The following is a 19,968-nucleotide window of genomic DNA, read 5'->3' as shown; positions in this document are numbered from 1 at the left end:
CACCAGCTGCTCGTCCTCCACAAAGCAAACAGATTTTTCAAAGCCACCTTTCACGCAAACTCAAAAGACAGATCTTTGAAGTTGTCTTAAGTTCTTTTTTCAAGCATACACAGACAAGCAGATGAATTGTTTCCTGATCCTCTTGGGCTTTTTTTTCAGGGAAGAGAAAAGCTTTAATCAATATCACATTGCGGAGCAGAATCCCCTGACACCGTGACTGACGCCACGATAGCCACAAAGCTCCGTCCCAGACTGCGACCTGGGACATATCTAACCCCCTCCTCCTCCTCCTCCTCCTCCCTCCTCCCCGTTCACTTGCTCCTTCCCTCCCTCCTCCCCTTCACCACTCCATCGTCCTCTACTCTAGATGTGGTTTGCGAGCGATCCGTCGCTCTGGCAAGAAGAAAGGAAGAAATCATCTTTGTTGTTTGTTCTCCTTCGGCTCACAATCACACAGTTCTTCAGTCCCTTTTATTTCTAGGAATAACCACATTTAAGCAGCGGTTGATCTTCAATTAATTTAAAGTGAAGATTAAAGGCAATCTGAAAGCCCAAAAGAATGTGTTTTTCTTCTGTTTGTGTGCGCGTGAAGAGCTCGGAGAGTGAGAGGAAACAGGGGGAAAAGTCCCAACTTGAGGCTTGGAAAACTGTGACCTTGCACTCTGAATCCTGCAACATATTGACGACAAGCTGAAAAATGAGGGAAGAAAGCGAAGAGAGAGAAAACAAAGAAAGAAGGGGAGAGAAAAGAAAACCATTATATTGCTCTTAAACAGACAGACAAATGAGAGAGAGAGCAGTACTCATATATTAACACAGCTAGAGATGCTTCAATCCACATCCATTCAACAACCGCAACATTCTCCAGATACACACACACACAAACTCCGGCTCACACTGAGGCCGCACTGATATGGTTTGAGAGGAAATTAAAGCTATCATGAGGAGGGGAACTGTGTGTATGTGTGTGTGAACGTGAACAGCATGTGCGGTTCAGCTGTTGTTCTCTGCATGATCTCCAGCAGGATGAAAGCAAAAGGCAATAAGCTGCTTGTAGCTTTGAAGGAGGGGAATAAAGAGGTTTTCATGGTAAAGATGGACAGAGGAGAGGAAATAGATGAGAAGTCTGGTTTTGCTCTTCTCCTGCTGATTTTCTCAATATGTGTCTGTTTCTTTGCATTGTCGGCAGTGTTTCTATGTCTTGCAGAGCAGCGAAGCAGTAAATCTGCCTCCTCTGTGATAAGAAATCCAGAAACACAAATTTACAAAATAATCTGACCATCACCTGAACTGATGTCTCAAAAATGGAATAATTTTAGTAAGCAGCTAGACAAACCAACAATAAAGCAACCTGCTCTCCATCTTTAAAGTAACTAACCACCCAGCCAAATGAATGAATGATTTAAAAATCGCCAAGTATATAAAGTTAGGTTTCAAAATGTTGGAAAAACAGGCAGTATTGCTGCGTTCCATTTTCCTCCGAAGTTGAAAGTCGGAGCTGGGATTGATGTCACAACTGTCAGAAAAGTCAGAAAACCAGTTTTTAGCCAGGTTACCCATTGATAGCAATACCAGTTGATAAAATCGCATTTCGTTGCGCATACAAAAATCGTATCAACACGTCCACAGATAGAGGTTGGACAGCGCTGAGTGTCGTCTGACTGGCTACTTGAGGGCAGCAGAAACTAGCTGTAAACACTGACATATCATCATCTTTTAAGTCAATATGTTGAACTTGTTAGCAAACTGTTGCCTATTTCCACATCCAGCAGCTACGGAGCAACATTATCATTCATTTTGTAGTCATGTTTCTGTCCATCTGTTGAGTGTAACTCCAATATTCACTCTCTTTTAGCTTTATTTTTGCTCTCTACCAATTCCTGAGGTAAATATCTGGCTCTTTAGCTGCTAAATTCTCCACTAAGTATCCACCAGCTGGTCATTAACTGTGTATATTTGCCGTTTAGTGCTGAGCAGGTAGTGTGAAGTGGCTTTTTAGAGCTTTCTCTTAGAGGACAGCTGCATGCTGCAGCTACAAATGATGCTATAAGAGGTGTGAGTGTGAACCAAAATAATAAAGTTGCATCCAGACAGATAAGCAATGAACTGAAATTTGTTATAAAGCTCCATAAAGCTGAGGGGAGCTGCAGAGTCGCTGATAATGCTCTATAGGTTCATCACGATGAGCAATACCTCTGACATTACAAACTGTCATTTGATGCATTATTATTATAGCTGCTCTAAAAACATGGTGCAACCATAAAAATATTTAGTCTTTGTTTAATATTTCACTGAATGTGAACATCATATAGTTTCAGGGAGTGGAACAAGCTGATACAGACTATTATGCTGGCAGACAGTGTGTAATGAGATGATTTTAACAACCTTGATACTGATGTGAGGGATCAGCAGCAACAGCAAAGCAAAGGATGCTGGTTTCTCTGGTTTACCTGATAAAGTACACAAACAACATTCACAAACCTCCTTTATTGTTGCAGGATGTTGGTATAGTCCAGTGCTTAATGGATCAGTCCATCTTTTACATGATGGAAGCCAGATGTTCAACTTAAAGGTAACAGACAATACAAAACTGACTAAATGTGTGTGTTTCATCTTTAAACTATACATGTTAGTTTATTAATAAACTTGTCCAAAATCAAACTGTTGGATAAATTATGAAAATTGTATTCAAATTCAAAATGAGTTTGAAAAGATAAAGATACAAGAAATTTTAATCTGCTGGTGTGTGTGGGTGCAGCTATCGCATCACACTACGCAAGAGGGGGGAAAACTGTACGTCAGTGGTTGAGTTTTATGCATACATTCAAACAGTGTGATATCTTATCTGACACCATCTAACTCTTCCTTTTCAGTGAAAAACAGGATGACTAAATGTTGCTGCCTAACTGATGATTAGATTGTGTGCGATAGTGTGAGTCAACATTTTCGAAAGAACACATGATTATCATCAATGTTGCAAATATGGATTTGCTTTTGCAGCACATGTATGAAAGATATAGGCCTATCCATTTTTTTAACATCAGCAAAAAACTTTTCCATTTCAGTACACTTTAAGATTTTAGTATCTCCATTATCTACATGTAACAGCTTTCATGCTATGTGACAGCTGACTCTGCTGTTCCCTTGAGCTCTGTATTTAGTCAGTTTTCTTCCGGCTTTTGGTTTTTCAGACAAAGTTTAATGGCTGTTTTCAGAGGAAATAAAGGCTATGATGAACCCACTGTAGCCAACCTGCACAGCACTAAACAACAGAACACATAGCTGGTGAACTTAATAGACAATTTAGCAGCTGAAGATTCACATATTTCCCTCAGGGGTTGGTGGAGAGCAAAATCAGACCTAAAAGGGAGTGAATATTGGACTTATATTCACCAGATGGTCCAAATAAATGTTATGTCTGTATCTGCAAGATGTGTAAATAAAGAAACTAATGTTTGGTGACATGTTATCAACGTATAGGGTGATATACTGTATGTCAGTGAGGTCAAGAGGACGAGAAAAATCAGTTGAAGCATGTTTAAGATCAGTTAAATAATTTCTTGGTTACACATTTAACTTTTTTTAAGCCATAGGATGAAAACTAGGCCTGATGATTCTATGCTGAATGTAAATTTAATTGCAGGATTATATACTGTATGGTGCATTACGTTAGCAGTAGCTTACATACAGCACAGTACACAGAAGATTAACATTGTGAGCATGAAAGTTTATTCTTGGCCTCGAAAACGGTCGCTCTTTTTTCATTAGATTGATTTACAAGATGTGTCATTCCTAAAGACGATTATGTAATATTTAATGTTGATTATTTACAGATTATTAGAATCAAATATTAATATTATGTCATCCTTGATAAACCTCCAGCGAACTGATGAACTGTTGCTCATTTGTTCCCTACACAGTGCACAGCTCCCTTTGAAGTGAGAATTTTATAATCCCTATGATGTTACTTAACATGGCTGAATACCCTGAACGTCCACCTCGCAGGGAACGATCATCCGCTCAGTTGTCATGGAAATGGATGATTTCATCCATAACACATAACACAAGACTTTATAAACTCAACTCAGTCCCAATTCACGGTCTGCTTTTTGCGGAGCTTGCATGTCAGCAATCCATCTCCAACACGACCATGACAACCGCTGATGATGACCATGTGATGCAGTTGAAAGTTATTATATGGAGCTTTAGGTTGGGATTGTTTTGAGGTATTAAACAAAGGTGACATTTCCTGGTCTATATCCATATTCGGAGTCTCTACTGGAATAACTTTGCATGATTTGCAATTTAAAAACACTTTATTTATCTTTACACTGGCTCTTTATGTAGCCCCTCAGTTCAGCCTCTCTCTGAAATAGGCCATTTTAGCTCCTGTCTCTTTAAGGCACCCCTCCTGCTGTTCTGATTGGCTCTTGGAAGCTGCCCCTCGACATACTTCTGGACTCTATAAACAATCTATTGTCACAGGTTTTCACAATGTTTATTGTTCTTTTCTTTAAAAAAAAAAAAAAAGAAAACTTCACAAACACATCTGTACATGTTTGAGCCTTAATCTAATCTGAAATGTACATGTGGACAACACAAGCAACCCATCGAACCTTAGCAACAACCTTAGTAATGATGTTATTTTGCAAACAGAGCATTCAGAGCAAACCTGGCTTTTGATTTTCAGGGAGCATTTTTATATATGTTCCACTCATATGTTTTGGACCTTTGACCATGTTTAACATAGATAATAGACATACAATTCATAACAGTAGATATGTCCTCTTCATATTCAGTCTCATGCACCAGTTTTCTGTTATGTGTGCTTGTGCTCTGTTTTTTCCATGATGAGCCTTTAATATTCTCATCATACTTTGCAGCACTTTCTAATTTTTCTGTCTAAAGTTGACCTAAATTAACTTTTAGTCTTGGTGTGGCATTTGTATATTTTCTCAAAATGTAACAGTATCCTTATGTTGCTTGAAGGATCAGCACAGATATGCAGCACAGACAAACCGCACATTATTAGAGAGGAAGCATTCCTCAGATGGTTGGTGGATCTGGCAACCTGCATGGCTCTTTGGCACGTCTATGTGTGTGTGTGTGTGTGTGTGTGTGTGTGTGTGTGTGTGTGTGTGTGTGTGTGTGGCGTTGGCAGCACTACACACACTCCGATGTCACGGTCTTCTTCAACATCTGTCCTCTTGAAGAATGACCCGCCAGGCTTCCACACAGAGGATCTCCAGGCACGTTGCTCTCAAACTGGTTGCTTTCATCTTGGAAAATGCCTGTAACACCCTGATTTATGATGTGCATTAGTCTTCATGAAGAAAAAACCTGCTATAACGGTCACGTTTTATTCCTAGAATCATTAGCAAGGCTGTGAGTAGTGCAGCATAAAATGATATGACCCCAGGGTTGCCTTTAAGAACCATTTTTCTGGTGTTGACCTTTTGATTCACCACTGCTAATTTTTCATTTTTTAACCGGAGACGTTGATTAAGCCTATCAGCACCAGATAAATCTCTCTGTATTTCACAATATACTCAGTTTTGAAATCCGATGTCATGTTTGACATTCCCACATGAATGCTTACTGCACATGCTCTATGGGACAGAGCGTGCTAGAGACTTGCTTGGCTCTCTGTTAACTTAAATGAGGATTAAATGATCTAATTGTGCAGCTCTTCTACACGTTCCAAATGTTATTAGACTTAATGAATCAAATTCTGTTAGTAAAAATGAGTCATTTTATCCACTGTTTTACAGCTGCAAGAATAGTGATGGAGTAGGCATGTGCATGCAAGCATGTGTTGACAGTGTTTTTGTATTTACCCTCACTGACAGAAAGGGGAGAGAAAAGTCCCAGACTCATCTGGTTTATTATTGAAATGTGTTCCTATGTGCTGCAGACATGGCTGAATCCCAGGGGCCCTTGAGTAAAAAAAAGTGTTTTTTTTTCTCTTGGCTTGACCCATTCTCTTTATGTTGATAATTCTCTGTCAGAAACACAGTATGTCCAAAACAAAATAAATGTGAGTTAAAATATGACTTAAAAGGTTTCCACCCAACAGCAGCGTTATCCAATAAAAATAAAATAAAGGTTGTTGGGGGACATGAGTTTCAGTACCCAGGGGCCCCTGGGGGTACCAATGCAGCCTTGGTGGTAGACCTTCATTATTGCCCAAAACCTACTGAACTGACATGTGTCTTCACCCTGAAAGCAGTGGTTTCAGTAGTTTGTTTGGAAACGGCCCCAAAGAGTAATAACAATGATAACATTGTAACTCTCAGGAGAGCATGACTCTGCCCGGAAATTCTCAGAAATTATTAATCTTTTGAGCCGTTCCTAAACAGACTAAAGTAGTCATGAAGGACATGAAGGAACATGTCACCCATTGCAACAGTTTCTGGACATCAATGGGGGTCTATGGTACAGAGGAATATATCAGACTTTGGATACACACACACACACACACACACAGTACAGTCATCATTATTGATTTGGCTCTTGGCATTTGGCTCAGAGATTTTCTTTTTTGACATTATAGAAAATCTTTGACCTTATCCTTTAAGTTTTCCTTCATGCTTGTTTTTTTTAAAGTGCAGCCAGTATTTCAAGCTGCCATGTGGATGTTCAGCCACAGACCCCCGCCATCATTTTGCTGGTTATCCCCGCCCACAGTGAGCGCTCAAACCGGCCATTGGATCAGCACTGCGCCGCTCCACCCACTGGAGGAGTTTATAACTTCACTAGAGTCCCACAGCCTGAGTTCATCCACTGGAGGAGAACAGAGACAGTGCATCTGGACTCAAAGTCTGCTCTGTGGAGTTGTGGTGAACTGGAGAGACCTTTTCTGTTTACGAATGAAGCTGTAAAATCATCCACAGTCACAATGTGGAAACCCGCCGGAGTGTCAAAAAGCATCTCCAGCTCAGCAGCGGGACCCCGAGCCGCCGTCGCCGCCGTCACCTGTCTGCTTGTGGCCGGGATGTTGGTCGTCACTGTCGGACACCCGAGCAGCGGAGACCCGGAGGAGCTTCCTGCTGTAAGGGCGAGCGGTAAAGTTTTCTCGGCGTATTTCAAGAAGCTGACCCGGGAGAGGAGAGCGATGAGCGGACCCCCGCGGAGAAGCTCCCCGCCCGGTCCTGTTGAACATCTCACCCCGGGTGACCTGTTCATAGCGGTGAAAACCACCGGGAGGTACCACAGACAGAGGCTGGAGCTCCTGATGGACACATGGATCTCCAGAAACATGCAACAGGTGAGTCAAGGAATAATAAAAAGACACCTGATATATGAAATAAGTTGAGTTTCTGCATGAAAATCAGGCGCAAAATGCAATTTGAGTCATATGTGATTTATGGAAGAACGAGGTGCATTAATTAATTTGAAGCTATAAGAAACCTGAGAAGGTTAGACTAATGCATGCTTTAATCTTGACTCTTAATACAGGTCCAAATGTTTTATGGCTTTTATAATGGGTTATGTTATTTTGTGCCACACTACAGGTGATACATACTAGAAATGACTTTGAACTCACTCACACTTTATTTTACCTGTTGGTCCTCCTTTCTCCTGACTGTCAGCTCTCTACCAAACATGCACACACCAGTTGAGATCCTGTTAATGTGATTTATCAGCTGAATAATAAACAGTTTATCAGTAGTAGGCTATTCATCATACACATGTCTTGTTGCCAAAGTCAGATCCAACATAAAGGGAAGTAATTAAAATCAAGATTATTTATATTTATTAGTGTCATCCAGACCAGACCTTCACCCTGTTTCCTTCCTCTCCTGCTGCCATTGCAAGTTATAAACCCTGTGAAATGTGACTGGGTCCGTTGGCTCTTTGATCCAGCCTGCCAGTGCATTGTGAACCAGAGATAGAGGCCTTTGTAATGCATGAGTGGGAGATCTAAAGCCCAACAGGCCGACCACTCTGCTGCTAATGTGTTGACCTAATCCAAGCAAAGGGACACGAGGAGGAAGGACTACAGGGCTCATCAGGGAGTCTCAATGAGATGCAGATTTGTTTCAAGGCTGCCAATACAAGAGAACAATTGTTCAGTTGTAGTTCAGACTGTCAGCAACATGCAGGGACTGAGTCTGGATCATAAAACCTGATTCAAACATCATAAAACTAAGATGTCATGGCTTTGAATAGAGGAAGTGGAGAAAGTTTAATGTCAAAGTGCTCTGTAGTGCTCTGTTTTAGGTGGAGAGTAAAAAAAAAAAAGTATTTACTCAAGTATAGTTTTAATGTGCATTTAAGAGTGAACTACAATTAGGTAACATATGTGCTTATTAGGGCTGCAACTTCACATCATACAACATATTTCTGTCATAAAAACTTTTTTTTTAAAGTCCATAGTCCAAGGTGAAGTGTTCAGTGGTCTCACTTTGTCTGACCAACAGTACAATCAGTTTACTATCAGATATGACAGACAAAAGCAGAATATCTTTACATTTGAGAAGCTTAAAACCAGCATGTTGTTAGCAAAATAGCTGAAACCATTAATCTAATCAATTAATTGACTAATTGTTACAGCCATAGTCTATTTAGTAGTTACTTTGAGGCTAAAGCTTTTATTAGAACTGTAAAATGTCAGTAATTATTGAATAATGCCTGTTCCCATAGCTAAAGGTAACTTCTTCAGCAGTCCAAAACCAAAAGATGTGCAGTTTAGCATCATGTATGAGAGAGAAATGCATCAAATCCTCTCATTTGAGAAGCTGCAACTGGAAAATATTTGGTATCTTCAGTAAAAGGAGTTAAAAGTATCTTCCACCTGGATCAAGTACAACATTCAAATGCTTCCTAACCCTTAAGGCTCAATCTAAACCAAAAAAGGGGCCATGCTTTAGACTGAGACTTTAACAGTGTACAAGTACAGTCACATGTACATGTAATCGCTCATATTTCAGTTTTTAATCAGCATTTTAGTATTTTTTTTATGCTACTTGAGTAATTCTTAAGACTTCTTCTTCCACCACTGATCATGTTAGAAACTGTCTTTACAAGTCCAGGATTAGACCAGCAGTCCTGTGATCCGAAAGAGTTACAACACGACTCCTGGGTTTGACGTGGAGATGTCGGTACAGGAGGAGCTGCAGTCACACAGCCTCACAGATAAACGTTTGAGATCAAATGGAATTAATGGGGAAGCTTTTAGCTCTGAATCACAATGGCGAGTGAGTCAAGGATGAATCTGCTGCTATAAAACCCATGGGACTGCGGCAAACTGCACCCAGCGGCTTCAAAGCTCATAATCGAATGCAGACGTTAGTGTGGATCGTACGGCGGTCGTTCTGATTTCCATTTAACCCCTCTGTGTTTAGAGGGGCTCGTTCATGCCTCGTCTCAGTCTGTTGACATGTAAATAAAACTCATGTAGGGGAGATCAGCTGGTGAGTACATGTCTGACGAATTCCTGCTTCTGCTCTCACGGTCAGGTATGTGTAACTCTACCTGTTTCCCAGACACACCTTTATACTTAAAGACTGCTGAGTAATGGGAAAGACAGCAGCATGCACCTACACACACACACACACACACACACACACACACACACACACACACACACACACACACACACACACACACAAAGCCACATGCACACAAAGTGTTACCTTCTCAAACACACAAATACCCTGGGAACTCACCAGTTTTCTCATGGGAAGTTTAAAATGTGTCTGATCGCAACAGTAAACACACACACACACACGCACCACTTTCTCCTGCTTCAGTGGTGGTTGTTGTTGTTGCCGCTGTTTCCTGTGCTATAAAGCCCCACTCCTGGCGAACCACCGACCCACAACCCCCCCCCCCTTAAAACGCCCCCCCCCCACCCCATGAAAACGCACCCTCCCCCAAGCTCTCCCAGTGTGACTCAAGCATACGCTGCTATCACACAGACACTCACACAGACACAGAAGCTGACTGCTCTCGAGGGGCTTAAGAGTTCAGAGAAAAAAAAAAGACTTGACAAAAACTCACAGCTGGCTGGACTCTCTCCCTTTTTTTCAGTCTTTCTTTCTCCCTACTTGACCACAGGCAGTGATGTGATCATACAGTACTTGGACCAAAGATTTATTATTGAATTTGTACTGCATGGCAGGCGGGTTACAAAGTGGAAGCTTGTGAGAGTGGTGCTTCCTCTGAGGCAGACAGAGTATTTATTTTTTATTGTATTACAGCGCATTGGATGTAAAAATTAAACAATGATCTTCAAGTACTGACTCTCACCTTTCAGTTTGATGCATTGCTCCAATTAAAGGAGACAGAGAGTAATTAGTTTGTTAAGCTTTATTTAATCAGGAAACCTCATTGAGATCAAAATCTATTCCAAGAGTGAGCCATGAGAAGAAAATGAATCACCAGAAGACACGTCATTAACATAAGGCAGCTGCACACACACACACACGCACACACTAATTAACACTGTCATCAATACTATTAAAATTACCTTCAAGAGGAAGATTAAAGTCCTTCAAAGTAATGAGTGTCTTTTGCTTAAGTTTGTTTTGCAGTTCATTCCTTCAGCATTGAGGTGCATTGCACTGGAAACCAGTCTCACCCAGTTCATTTTATGTGAGATCATTTAGTTAACCAACCCTGTGATCTGGTGTCATACATGTTCACTTTAGGGCTGCGACTAACCATCATTTTCATTATCGATAAATCTGTTGAAAGATGAAAAATGATGATCACTGTTTCCCAAAGCCCAAGATGCAACCTTAAGTGTTTTGATATTATTACCACATAACACTAAACAAACTTGAAAATATTCACATTGATTGATCGAATAATCGTTGCAGTTCGTTGTTCACTTTGAACTCAACTAAGGATGTTAAATATCAGTATTTTAGATAGAATGGCCTGAAGTAATTGGACAAGTTAACATAAACTTGAATCAATCCTTTGCAATCGACTCTGAAAATAGTCAAAAATCCCAAAAATGTTTTGTCCGACCAAAAGTCCAAAACCCAAAGACATTCAATTTAACAACACATAACATAAAGAAAACCATAAAATCCTAACAGTCAATTTGATTTGGAACTAGCAAAGTTTGGCATTTTCTTTAAAAAAAGAGACTAAAACGATTATTTGATGATCAAAATGATTTTTATTTTTGAAATGCATCTACCAACCTTTGAAGCTCTAATTTCGACATGGTTTGGACAGATTGCCATGACATTAGGTCCGTATGTTCATGCCCCCATGAGGATGTCATCACTTTAATTTTCATCTAGCGCCACAATCAGGTCTAAATTTCAACTTGTCAATACTGTGGTCGTTGTTTTTATTGTTAATTAGCAAATATCTGCATGCTAAAAGGCTGAATTAAGATGGTGAACATGGTAAACATTATGCCTGCTAAACATCATCATTTTAGCATTGTTGTTATGTGTAGCGTAGCATGCTGAAGTTAGCATTTTGCTCAAATCACCACTATGACTGAGTGCAGCCTCACAGAGCTGCTAGCATGGCTGCTGGCCTGCAAATTGTTCAGTTTGGTATCTACAGGACAGCTTCTCAGTTGGATTGAGGTTACAGGACTCTGATAGACAAGAATGTTGGACTGTTTAGCCGTAGAAACTCTTTGGATACCTTGTCTATACTGTAAGTTTAGTATCATTGTGCCGAAGGACTACAAGCACTTCAATTCTCACGCGACGTAGATGTAAACAGCTTCAAGGTGTAGCTGGGAATCAGCAGTTTCACTTTGTCTTCATTGTTTCATTTCAAATCTTTTGTCCTGGAATACACAGCAGACTATTTACAGACTGCACTCTGTGTGCACCCACAGTGTGTGTTAACTTCCTGTGGAAAGTTGAGGGGTCTGCCTGGCTTCCTGAGTGCGCGGCGACCCTCAACCCCGTCATTCGTCACATAAACGCCCATATAGACACACACACACCACGGGGTTGCTGCCAGCTGCTCTGCTGCTGATAGACGAGTGGCTTACCTTTTTATCCTGGCCTTCGTCCAGTATCAGCACCGCCTGCTGCTGTTGTGTTTTTTGGTGTCAGCGTGTGTGTGACCAAGGAAACACATGGAGCTTCACCTGATGCTATCATCCGTGAACCGTGACGGTGGAGCACTGCAGGCTTCTGTGTTTGTGTGCTTTTGTTTCCATGCTGGTCAGTAAAAGGTGCTGGAATAACATCACCCCTGTGTGTGTGTGTGTGCTTTTTTTCTCCACAGACGTATGTGTTTACTGATGGAGAGGACGAAAAGCTGAGGAAGAGGATGGGTGAGTTGTACACACACACACACACACACACACACACACACACATAGAGCAGTTTCGCTGAGTTGCTGCCATGTTATCTGCAGCCTAAGTGGCAGGAAAGCAGGAACCAGGCTGCTGACTGGGCAATACTGGGTTTCCATGAAGTGCAGGAAGTCAGTCCAGTTTAATCAGCAGGCCTTTTCCTCATCTTATTCATGGAATTGTTTTACTTTCAATGAGGTATTCTTTTCACTATCAAACACATTGTGCAGAAAAATGTGCAATCAGGACATTTATTAGGTTGTTTTCAAGCAGTCGTTTCAAACAGCTGCCTCTAAAGCTAATATTTGGTCAAAATTGCCTCGTTAAATGCACATCTTCCTCTCCTTTTTCCCTGAGTCATGCTTTGTTGCTGATTTCTGTTTCTTATTATCAGGAGCTCATCTGATCAACACCAACTGTTCAGCGGCACACAATCGTCAGGCTCTCTCCTGTAAAATGGCTGTGGAATACGACACTTTTGTAAACTCTGGCAAAAAGTAAGATATAGTAGACACATGCCATGCACATACAATCATAAATGCACAGAGAGAGCTGTTCGTTAACAGCCTACGTCATGTGTTGCAGGTGGTTTTGTCACGTCGACGATGATAACTACGTGAACGTCGGCTCCCTCCTGAAACTCTTGTCTCAGTTCAGTCACGCGCAGGATGTTTACATCGGCCGGCCCAGCCTCGAGCGACCGATAGAGGCCACAGAGAGGCTCGGCACTGCTGAAATGGTAAACTTGATGATCCACCTCACAACCGAACACCTTTATAATTTAAATACTGTACGTTCCACTCATGTAGCGATGGATGCGTACGTCTTTAACGGCTTAGACGACTGTTGTGTCATTCATGTTGTCTGTACGTGTGTTTGTGTGCAGAAGCAGGTGCGTTTCTGGTTCGCCACAGGAGGAGCGGGCTTCTGTCTGAGCCGTGGCCTCGCTCTCAAGATGAAACCCTGGGCCAGGTAGATCCTCACTTTAAGAAAAATATGAGGTTGTTGTTGTTGTTTTTTTTTTACAGCTTTATCATCACATCTCCTCTTCCACTCTGTCTTTCTAGTGACGGTACTTTCATGGCGACAGCTGAACACATCCGCCTCCCTGACGACTGCACAGTCGGTTACATCGTCGAAGCGCTGCTCGGTGTGAGCCTCATCCGCTCAGCGTTGTTCCACTCTCACCTGGAGAACCTGGGACTGGTGTCAGACGTACGCAACCAGGTAGACAAACACAAACTGACACAAACATGATGGACATAACAACACAGCAATTATGATATCAGCCTCTATGAACATTAAAACTCTCTAAATGACTTTGCACATGTTTTTTTTTTTTGATCAGGTGACTCTGAGCTACGGCACTGTGGACAACAGCAGAAACACAGTCAACCTGAAAGGACCATTTTCTATAACTGAAGATCCTACAAGGTAAAATGTAATCAGTGTATATCAGTGCATGACTGTGTGTAGAATCGAGTCATTTTGTTTCTGCAACAAAAAGAACAGAAAGAACATCCAAAAGTAAAACATCCATTATAAACATAATGATATGATGACTTCAAAGAGCAGAAAATTAAATGAACAAAGACAGAAATGGACTTTGCAGCAGCTGTCGGTAAAGTTTTTAGTATATTTATTGACCCAACTTAGTGCCTCTCAACACCAGCACAGAAAACATTACAACATCTGGTGTCCTTGTTTATTTCCAACTGTGGTTTACAGACTTTGGAATAGACACAATATATTAGTATTGATGATAACTGTAATGTTTAAAAAATGAAATATTTATATAATGTTAATAATTTACATATGAGAATACTGATTAATTAATAATTTCGGGGTCTTTGTCTCCCTCACACACAAACACACAAACACACACACACACACACACACACACACACACACACACACACACACACACACACACACACACACACACACACACACACCATTTGTATGTTTTGTCTATCAGTTCATCTGGTTGGCTTTTCACTATCCATGAAGTGATTGTTCTTTTTGTATGGTTATGGTTACAAAAACTCTCCACTTCCCTGCACTTGTATTTTGAGTATAATTCTTTTGCCAGGAAAGACAAAAAACACACACTAAACAAAGTTTTTAAACAGATATTCTATAAATATCACAATAATATCATTTTCTGTGAATTCTTGTGACCAAAATAATCATGTAGTGAAAGTTCGACATCGTGACAGGCCTAGTCCAAACTATTTACTTAAATCTTCCAAACATTAAGAACAGTTTTATTTTTTTATATGCGTATTTATTTTGCCCCATTCACTCTTTTTCTTCTCGCTGTCCGTCTCTTAATTCTTGATTTTCTAGTCAGTCATTTTATCATTGTGTACTGAAATGGTCCAACTGTGGTTATTTCTTCGTCAATAGACAGTTGGTGTGTGTGTGTGTGTGTGTGTGTGTGTGTGTGTGTGTGTGTGTGTGTGTGTGTGTGTGTGTGTGTGTGTGTGTGTGTGTGTGTGTGTGTGTGTGTGTGGAGCACAGGCAGGCGACGGCAAGCCTGTGGAGGGGTGGCAGGATAACAAAAGAAAAATAAAATATCTCTTCAAACAATCAGCAACACATACAGTGTATTGTATTTTTATATAGTTCTGTCACAGTCTTATACAGCTGCAGGACACGCTTTAGTTTTAAAACGTGTGTATTACAATTGGTCTTTATGTAAGTTCTTCATGTTGTGTATGTTTTACTATTATGACAAGTTTCCTGGCTTTGTTCATTGTGTGTGTATGAATGTGAGCACACGACTAATTGTATTCACAGTCTTATTTCGAAATCCCCAGTTGGCGGCTTCCAGGCATTGTGACGCTCATTTCCCTCTCTTTCTCAGGTTCAGGTCTGTGCATTGTCTGTTGTACCCAGACACTCCTTGGTGCCCGAACCCCCGGCGACTTTAACACCCATCCAGAGACACAGATGGAGGGAGGGAGGGACGGTCTGAGAGAGGAGAGCAAGTAAATGTCTGACTAAAAACTTGATTTTCTTTGTTGGAAGAAGAAGAAATCATTGAGGAGTCCCACTTCTGCTCTCCTCTGACTCCCCAGCGCTGAAGAATATCTGAAACATTTGGACGTTTTCTTCAGTCTGACTTTTATCAAGGAATACCATTTTATTTGTTTGACACCCGACCTCTGACCCCACGAACTGTTGCTGGGTTGTCGAAAGGCCACAAAACCACAACAAAAGAAGACTGAAAAAAGTCCAAATTCTTGGATTTGTGAAAAAATGGAGAAATAACTTTGCTCCTTTGAGATCCTGTGGGGCAAGAACATTGAAATGTTAGCCTTAGGGTGTTACTTAAATCAAAAGGGTTTAAAGGATCAGTTTGCTTAACCAGAAGTGACTTTCAGATGGCTGGAAAACATCAGAACTGGAGGGGCCTGTGTCCAATAATTTCCAAATCTTTCTGAAACCAACAAATATTCACACCCACTTCTCTTTCCAGCTCTGCTTTATTTTCATTCTTAACACAATGAATGCTTCCCAGGAGAGACCGTCTGAAAGTGTGCACCATTATCCACATTTTCAAACGATTATCGTGTCTCGCCCTCCTCTACGATGCCACCCTGACTCTGAGAGTGGTTGTTCAGAACAGCTGTAAACACTTTTGCCTTCTAATATGGTCAGGCGATGTGTCTTATGAACTTGTTCTTTTTGAGCTTAATCCAGGCCCGTTATCCTCTGCGCGGTGGCCATGTTAGGACATTTCGGCTCTAAATTTAGATCTGAGCCTGTCAGACCTGCCTCTCAACAAGCTCAGCATCCATCAGTTTCAGTTCTCTTTTATTACCTCTGGTTCAGCTGTCGGTGGGGCTTAACGTTAGCATGTAATGTTGAGGCATAAATGATAATACTGGTTTATTATCATTATCTTGTTTATTACTTTAATTTTTATGAGTTAAGATAACACACCAACATCTGACAAGGCAAGAAACACAAGATAATAAAACAGGTTGGGAATAAGCCAACATGAAATGTCTTAAATTATCCATCACCGGACAGGAAGACTCTTGCATAAAACTGCAGTAAGCATGTTGGCCAAAGCTAAAGCAGGAAGTCATCTGTAAACAAGTAGAAACCTACTGTTCGCCTTTGTTTTTTAAGTAAGTGCAGCTAATTTGGGAGTTTGTTTAAAATCTGTATGATCTGAGTGTTTCAGTGACTTCCTCCTAAATAATGTCTCTTTAGTGATGTTGCTGCATTCCCAGATCTTAGCAATGAACTTGGTGAGGGTAGTGTTATTATTAAAGAGCGATATGATGGCCAAAACTATCAAAATAAGACCCAAGTAATAATCAACCAGAATTACCCTAAATTAAGCAGATTATTTTTTTTTTTACCAGAGGCCCTATATGAAGATAGATATCCTCACACATTCCCACTCTTCCCTCTCCACTTCTTTAGCTGTGAAAGATCATTTATCTGAATGTACGTGAATATTTGATCGGGTTTACTGTCGCTGCGCCACTTTAGAAAAGCAGAAGAAAGGATCATGCAGGACTCAGAGGAAAATAATCCAGACTCCACATCTGAAGTATTATCTTCTCCCTGAAGTTTATTATCATGACTGAGCGCTTTTGTTTGTGCTGTTTGCAATTCATCATATGATAATAAGGAATAGTTTGGGAAATACTCTTGTTTGATACTATTGCTAAGGGTTAGATAATTAGATTGATGCCACTTTTTAATGTCTCTGCGATAAATGTGAAGGTTCAGCCAGCAGCGGCAAAGACTGGAAACGGCTAGCATAGCTCCTTCCAAAGTAACTCCTGTAAAACCACAAATTATAATTTTTACACTTGAGTTTGGGTACAAATTAACCAAAAAGATATAAAGTGTTAATTAATACATTTTAGAGGTACTGGTTTGTGAATTTTGTTACTTTGGACAGCGTCTGGCTAGCTGTTTACCCCTATTTCAAGTCTTTGTGCTAAGCTAACCAGCTGCTTGCTATAGCTTTATATTTGCCGTACAGACATGAGAGTGGAATCTATCTTCTCATCAAACTTTCTGTATGAAAAAATATCCCAAAATTTCAAACAGTCTCTTTTTAAAACTCTATATGGACAACAGACGTCATATCCCAAACTCATCCAGTGAAAATACTCTTCATAAATGGTGGACATCATCTGTCTGTGTCCATTTAAATGTGTTGATTAAAATTATGATTTTTTATGATGTTAGACTGCTTTTAAAATGCAGTCTAACAAAGATATCCCCTCTGAGGTTTTATTGAGAAATGACTCATGTTGGGTCGTCTTCTATTCTGTGCATTGAAAGCAACAACGGTGCGGCAATTTAATGAAAGTTATTTAGTTAAATTCTGTCCCTTTAAATAAAAAAGAAAGAATGTATATGATGAACTGTTGCTTCTAAAGCAGACATGCTCTCTCCAGTATCTGGACTGTATGTAGAGATTATGGTCGAAGTTAATAAAAACAAATATTTGGACGTGTGTGTGAGATTTTGTGTTGCGAGGAACACCGCTCTGACCTCTCACCTCTGACCTTGTTTATGAGCCGTTGGTTCCTGTCCGCAGACCCCTCCTCTGTACCCGTAAGCCCACAGAATTCCACCGCCCACACACACACACACACACTAAAACAACAGGAGTCCTCTTATCTGATCGAGCCATACACAAGGCCCTGGAGAGATAAAGGCAGAACCAAAAGATTAGCAAACGGTGTGTGTGTGTGTGTGTGTGTGTGTGTGTGTGTGTGTGTGTGTGTGTGTGTGTTTGTGTGTGTGTCATGGCCTCTCTCCCACTATGATCTCAGGCTGTGTGGACCATGGGGAGCACTTATAACAAGCAGTTATCCAGTGGTGAATTAGTTAAACTATAGAGATTCAAAATGCTACTGACAGCGACACCTGCTGGCTGCGTGTGTTACTGCAAAAACGTGAAAACAACTACAGTATATTGCAAGATTTAGACGTTTTCATGTGCTTTGAATAATAATTTGTGTCTAATGTGATTTTTTCCCACAAAATGGTGGATACGTTTCTTACTTCACAGACAAGTTTATTCTCGGTGTATGAGCACCAGAGGCTTCACATTTCCACATCACACTTGGCTCCAAATCTCTAATGATGACACAAATCATGTTTGTAGGTACTCAGATTTCAGAAACTTTCCTCCTTCAGCAGATAAATGTGAAAACTGCCGTCTAGTGTCAAACTCTGCACATACATCATTCTGCACAGTGAAGCTCAAACGTTAAACTAACATTAAAGTCCCCCTCCACATTTTTCTAAAACACTTTCGAGTAGAAGTAAAAGTAGTTAACGTCTGCTTGTCCTGAGACATTAAAAATTAATAATTACAAACTTTATTTAGGAATCACTTTTCAAAACAGTGCTTCATGTGTGAAAACCAAAATAAAACAATTCAATGGAATAACATTAATTAATTAAATACTATTGAAAGCCAGTAAGTGTAGACAACTGATAAAATACCCTAATTAAATAGAACAGATGGAAAAATACTGAACTAAAGTAAGTAAAACAAACAATGACATGATGGGTGTTCAACAAATGTCTTTCAAACCTTTTATTAATGGGTCATAAATCTTTGCTATGTTTGGCGGACTGTGAAAACAGCAGGGGAGATGATGGAAACAAATCCTGGACTCTATTGTTCAATCATAGCAAAGTTTGATATTTTGTACTATAAAAATACGCTCAGATTTCACATAAAATAAACCAAAAAGTGCTTGAGTTCGAGATCTATATTTCAATTTGTCTTTTTTTTTTTTTTATCCTTTCAACAATAAACTAAACTAATTACGGCTCATACGTTGTGCAGCCACCTGACCTCTTTTTTTTTTCCTAATTTGTTTCAAAAGTAGGTTATCGTCACTATAAATAGCATGACAGGCATGATTACCTCGGGGGGGAAAGCTTCGTTTGCTGACTCGTGGACTCAGAAACCCTGTTAACAATCTCAAGAGTTTCTGTGGCTGAACATCTTTTTTTTATTGAGCTCATTTTCTCTCCAGACAGCGGCTGTCATGGAGGCATGTTTGAGTCACATACAATTTTGTCTCCACTGCCCTTAAACCACACGAAGGGCGCGGTACATCATTAACAGATGATGTGGTTTTGACAGCTGTATCAAAGATTACATTAAACATATTATTACATTAATATGTTGCAAATTTAGCTCTTTTGCAAAAGTGTGTGACTTTTCTTGAAGTTGTGAAAGCACTCCAGTCATAATACATGCTTTAGGCCAACATATCTGAAAGGCAATATGATGTCAGTGCAAAAACTTAATATGACTGCACAGCTCCCAGACTTGAGGCGCCGCTCAGATTCACAAACGTACCATAAATGTCTTATAATGTCGCAGATTTGGCGTTCTAGCTGTTGTTCACTTCTGTGTTGCTGGATGTCAAATGCTGTTGGCTAGATCATCAGAGTTACTACAACTGTTTCCCAACACCATGACTATGTGATTGTGGTCTAACAGAGGAAATATGAACATAATGTTGGCAGTAACCTGCAGCACCTGGAACCTCTTATTCATCACTACACTGATCTTGATCAGATGTAGTACTGCACAGAAAGTCTGAAACATTCCTATCAGATTACAGAAGGTTGGATGCAGATCTCAGATTTTGGATGGGGCACCTGCACGATAC

At 40.4% G+C, this 19,968-nt stretch overlaps 1 protein-coding gene across 1 annotated transcript; it reads left to right on the top strand.

The window, feature by feature from the left end:
• The first annotated feature begins 6,937 nt into the window (after nt 1-6,937).
• LOC133990843 (beta-1,3-N-acetylglucosaminyltransferase lunatic fringe-like) lies at nt 6,938-17,747 on the top strand. The gene is made up of 8 exons (XM_062429253.1): nt 6,938-7,267; nt 12,217-12,265; nt 12,681-12,783; nt 12,872-13,025; nt 13,173-13,258; nt 13,354-13,513; nt 13,635-13,720; nt 15,156-17,747. The coding sequence occupies exons 1-8, from the start codon at nt 6,995-6,997 to the stop codon at nt 15,220-15,222; spliced, it is 978 nt and encodes a 325-aa protein (XP_062285237.1). The 5' UTR covers nt 6,938-6,994; the 3' UTR covers nt 15,223-17,747.
• The last annotated feature ends 2,221 nt before the right edge of the window (nt 17,748-19,968 follow it).

This window comes from Scomber scombrus, chromosome 2 (assembly GCF_963691925.1).
Source record: "Scomber scombrus chromosome 2, fScoSco1.1, whole genome shotgun sequence".
In the NCBI taxonomy this organism is placed as follows: Eukaryota; Metazoa; Chordata; class Actinopteri; order Scombriformes; family Scombridae; genus Scomber; species Scomber scombrus.
The sequence above is the reverse complement of the archived record's forward strand: the minus strand, read 5'-3'. Positions and strand labels throughout refer to the sequence as shown.

Bases quoted from the DNA above. Each gene is read 5' to 3' on its own strand.
- LOC133990843 (XM_062429253.1), top strand. From the start codon at position 6,995: ATGTTGGTCGTCACTGTCGGACACCCGAGCAGCGGAGACCCGGAGGAG. The intron at 12,784-12,871 runs GTAAGATATAGT...CATGTGTTGCAG, and splicing joins TTTGTAAACTCTGGCAAAAA to GTGGTTTTGTCACGTCGACG. The intron at 13,514-13,634 runs GTAGACAAACAC...TTTTTTGATCAG, and splicing joins TGTCAGACGTACGCAACCAG to GTGACTCTGAGCTACGGCAC.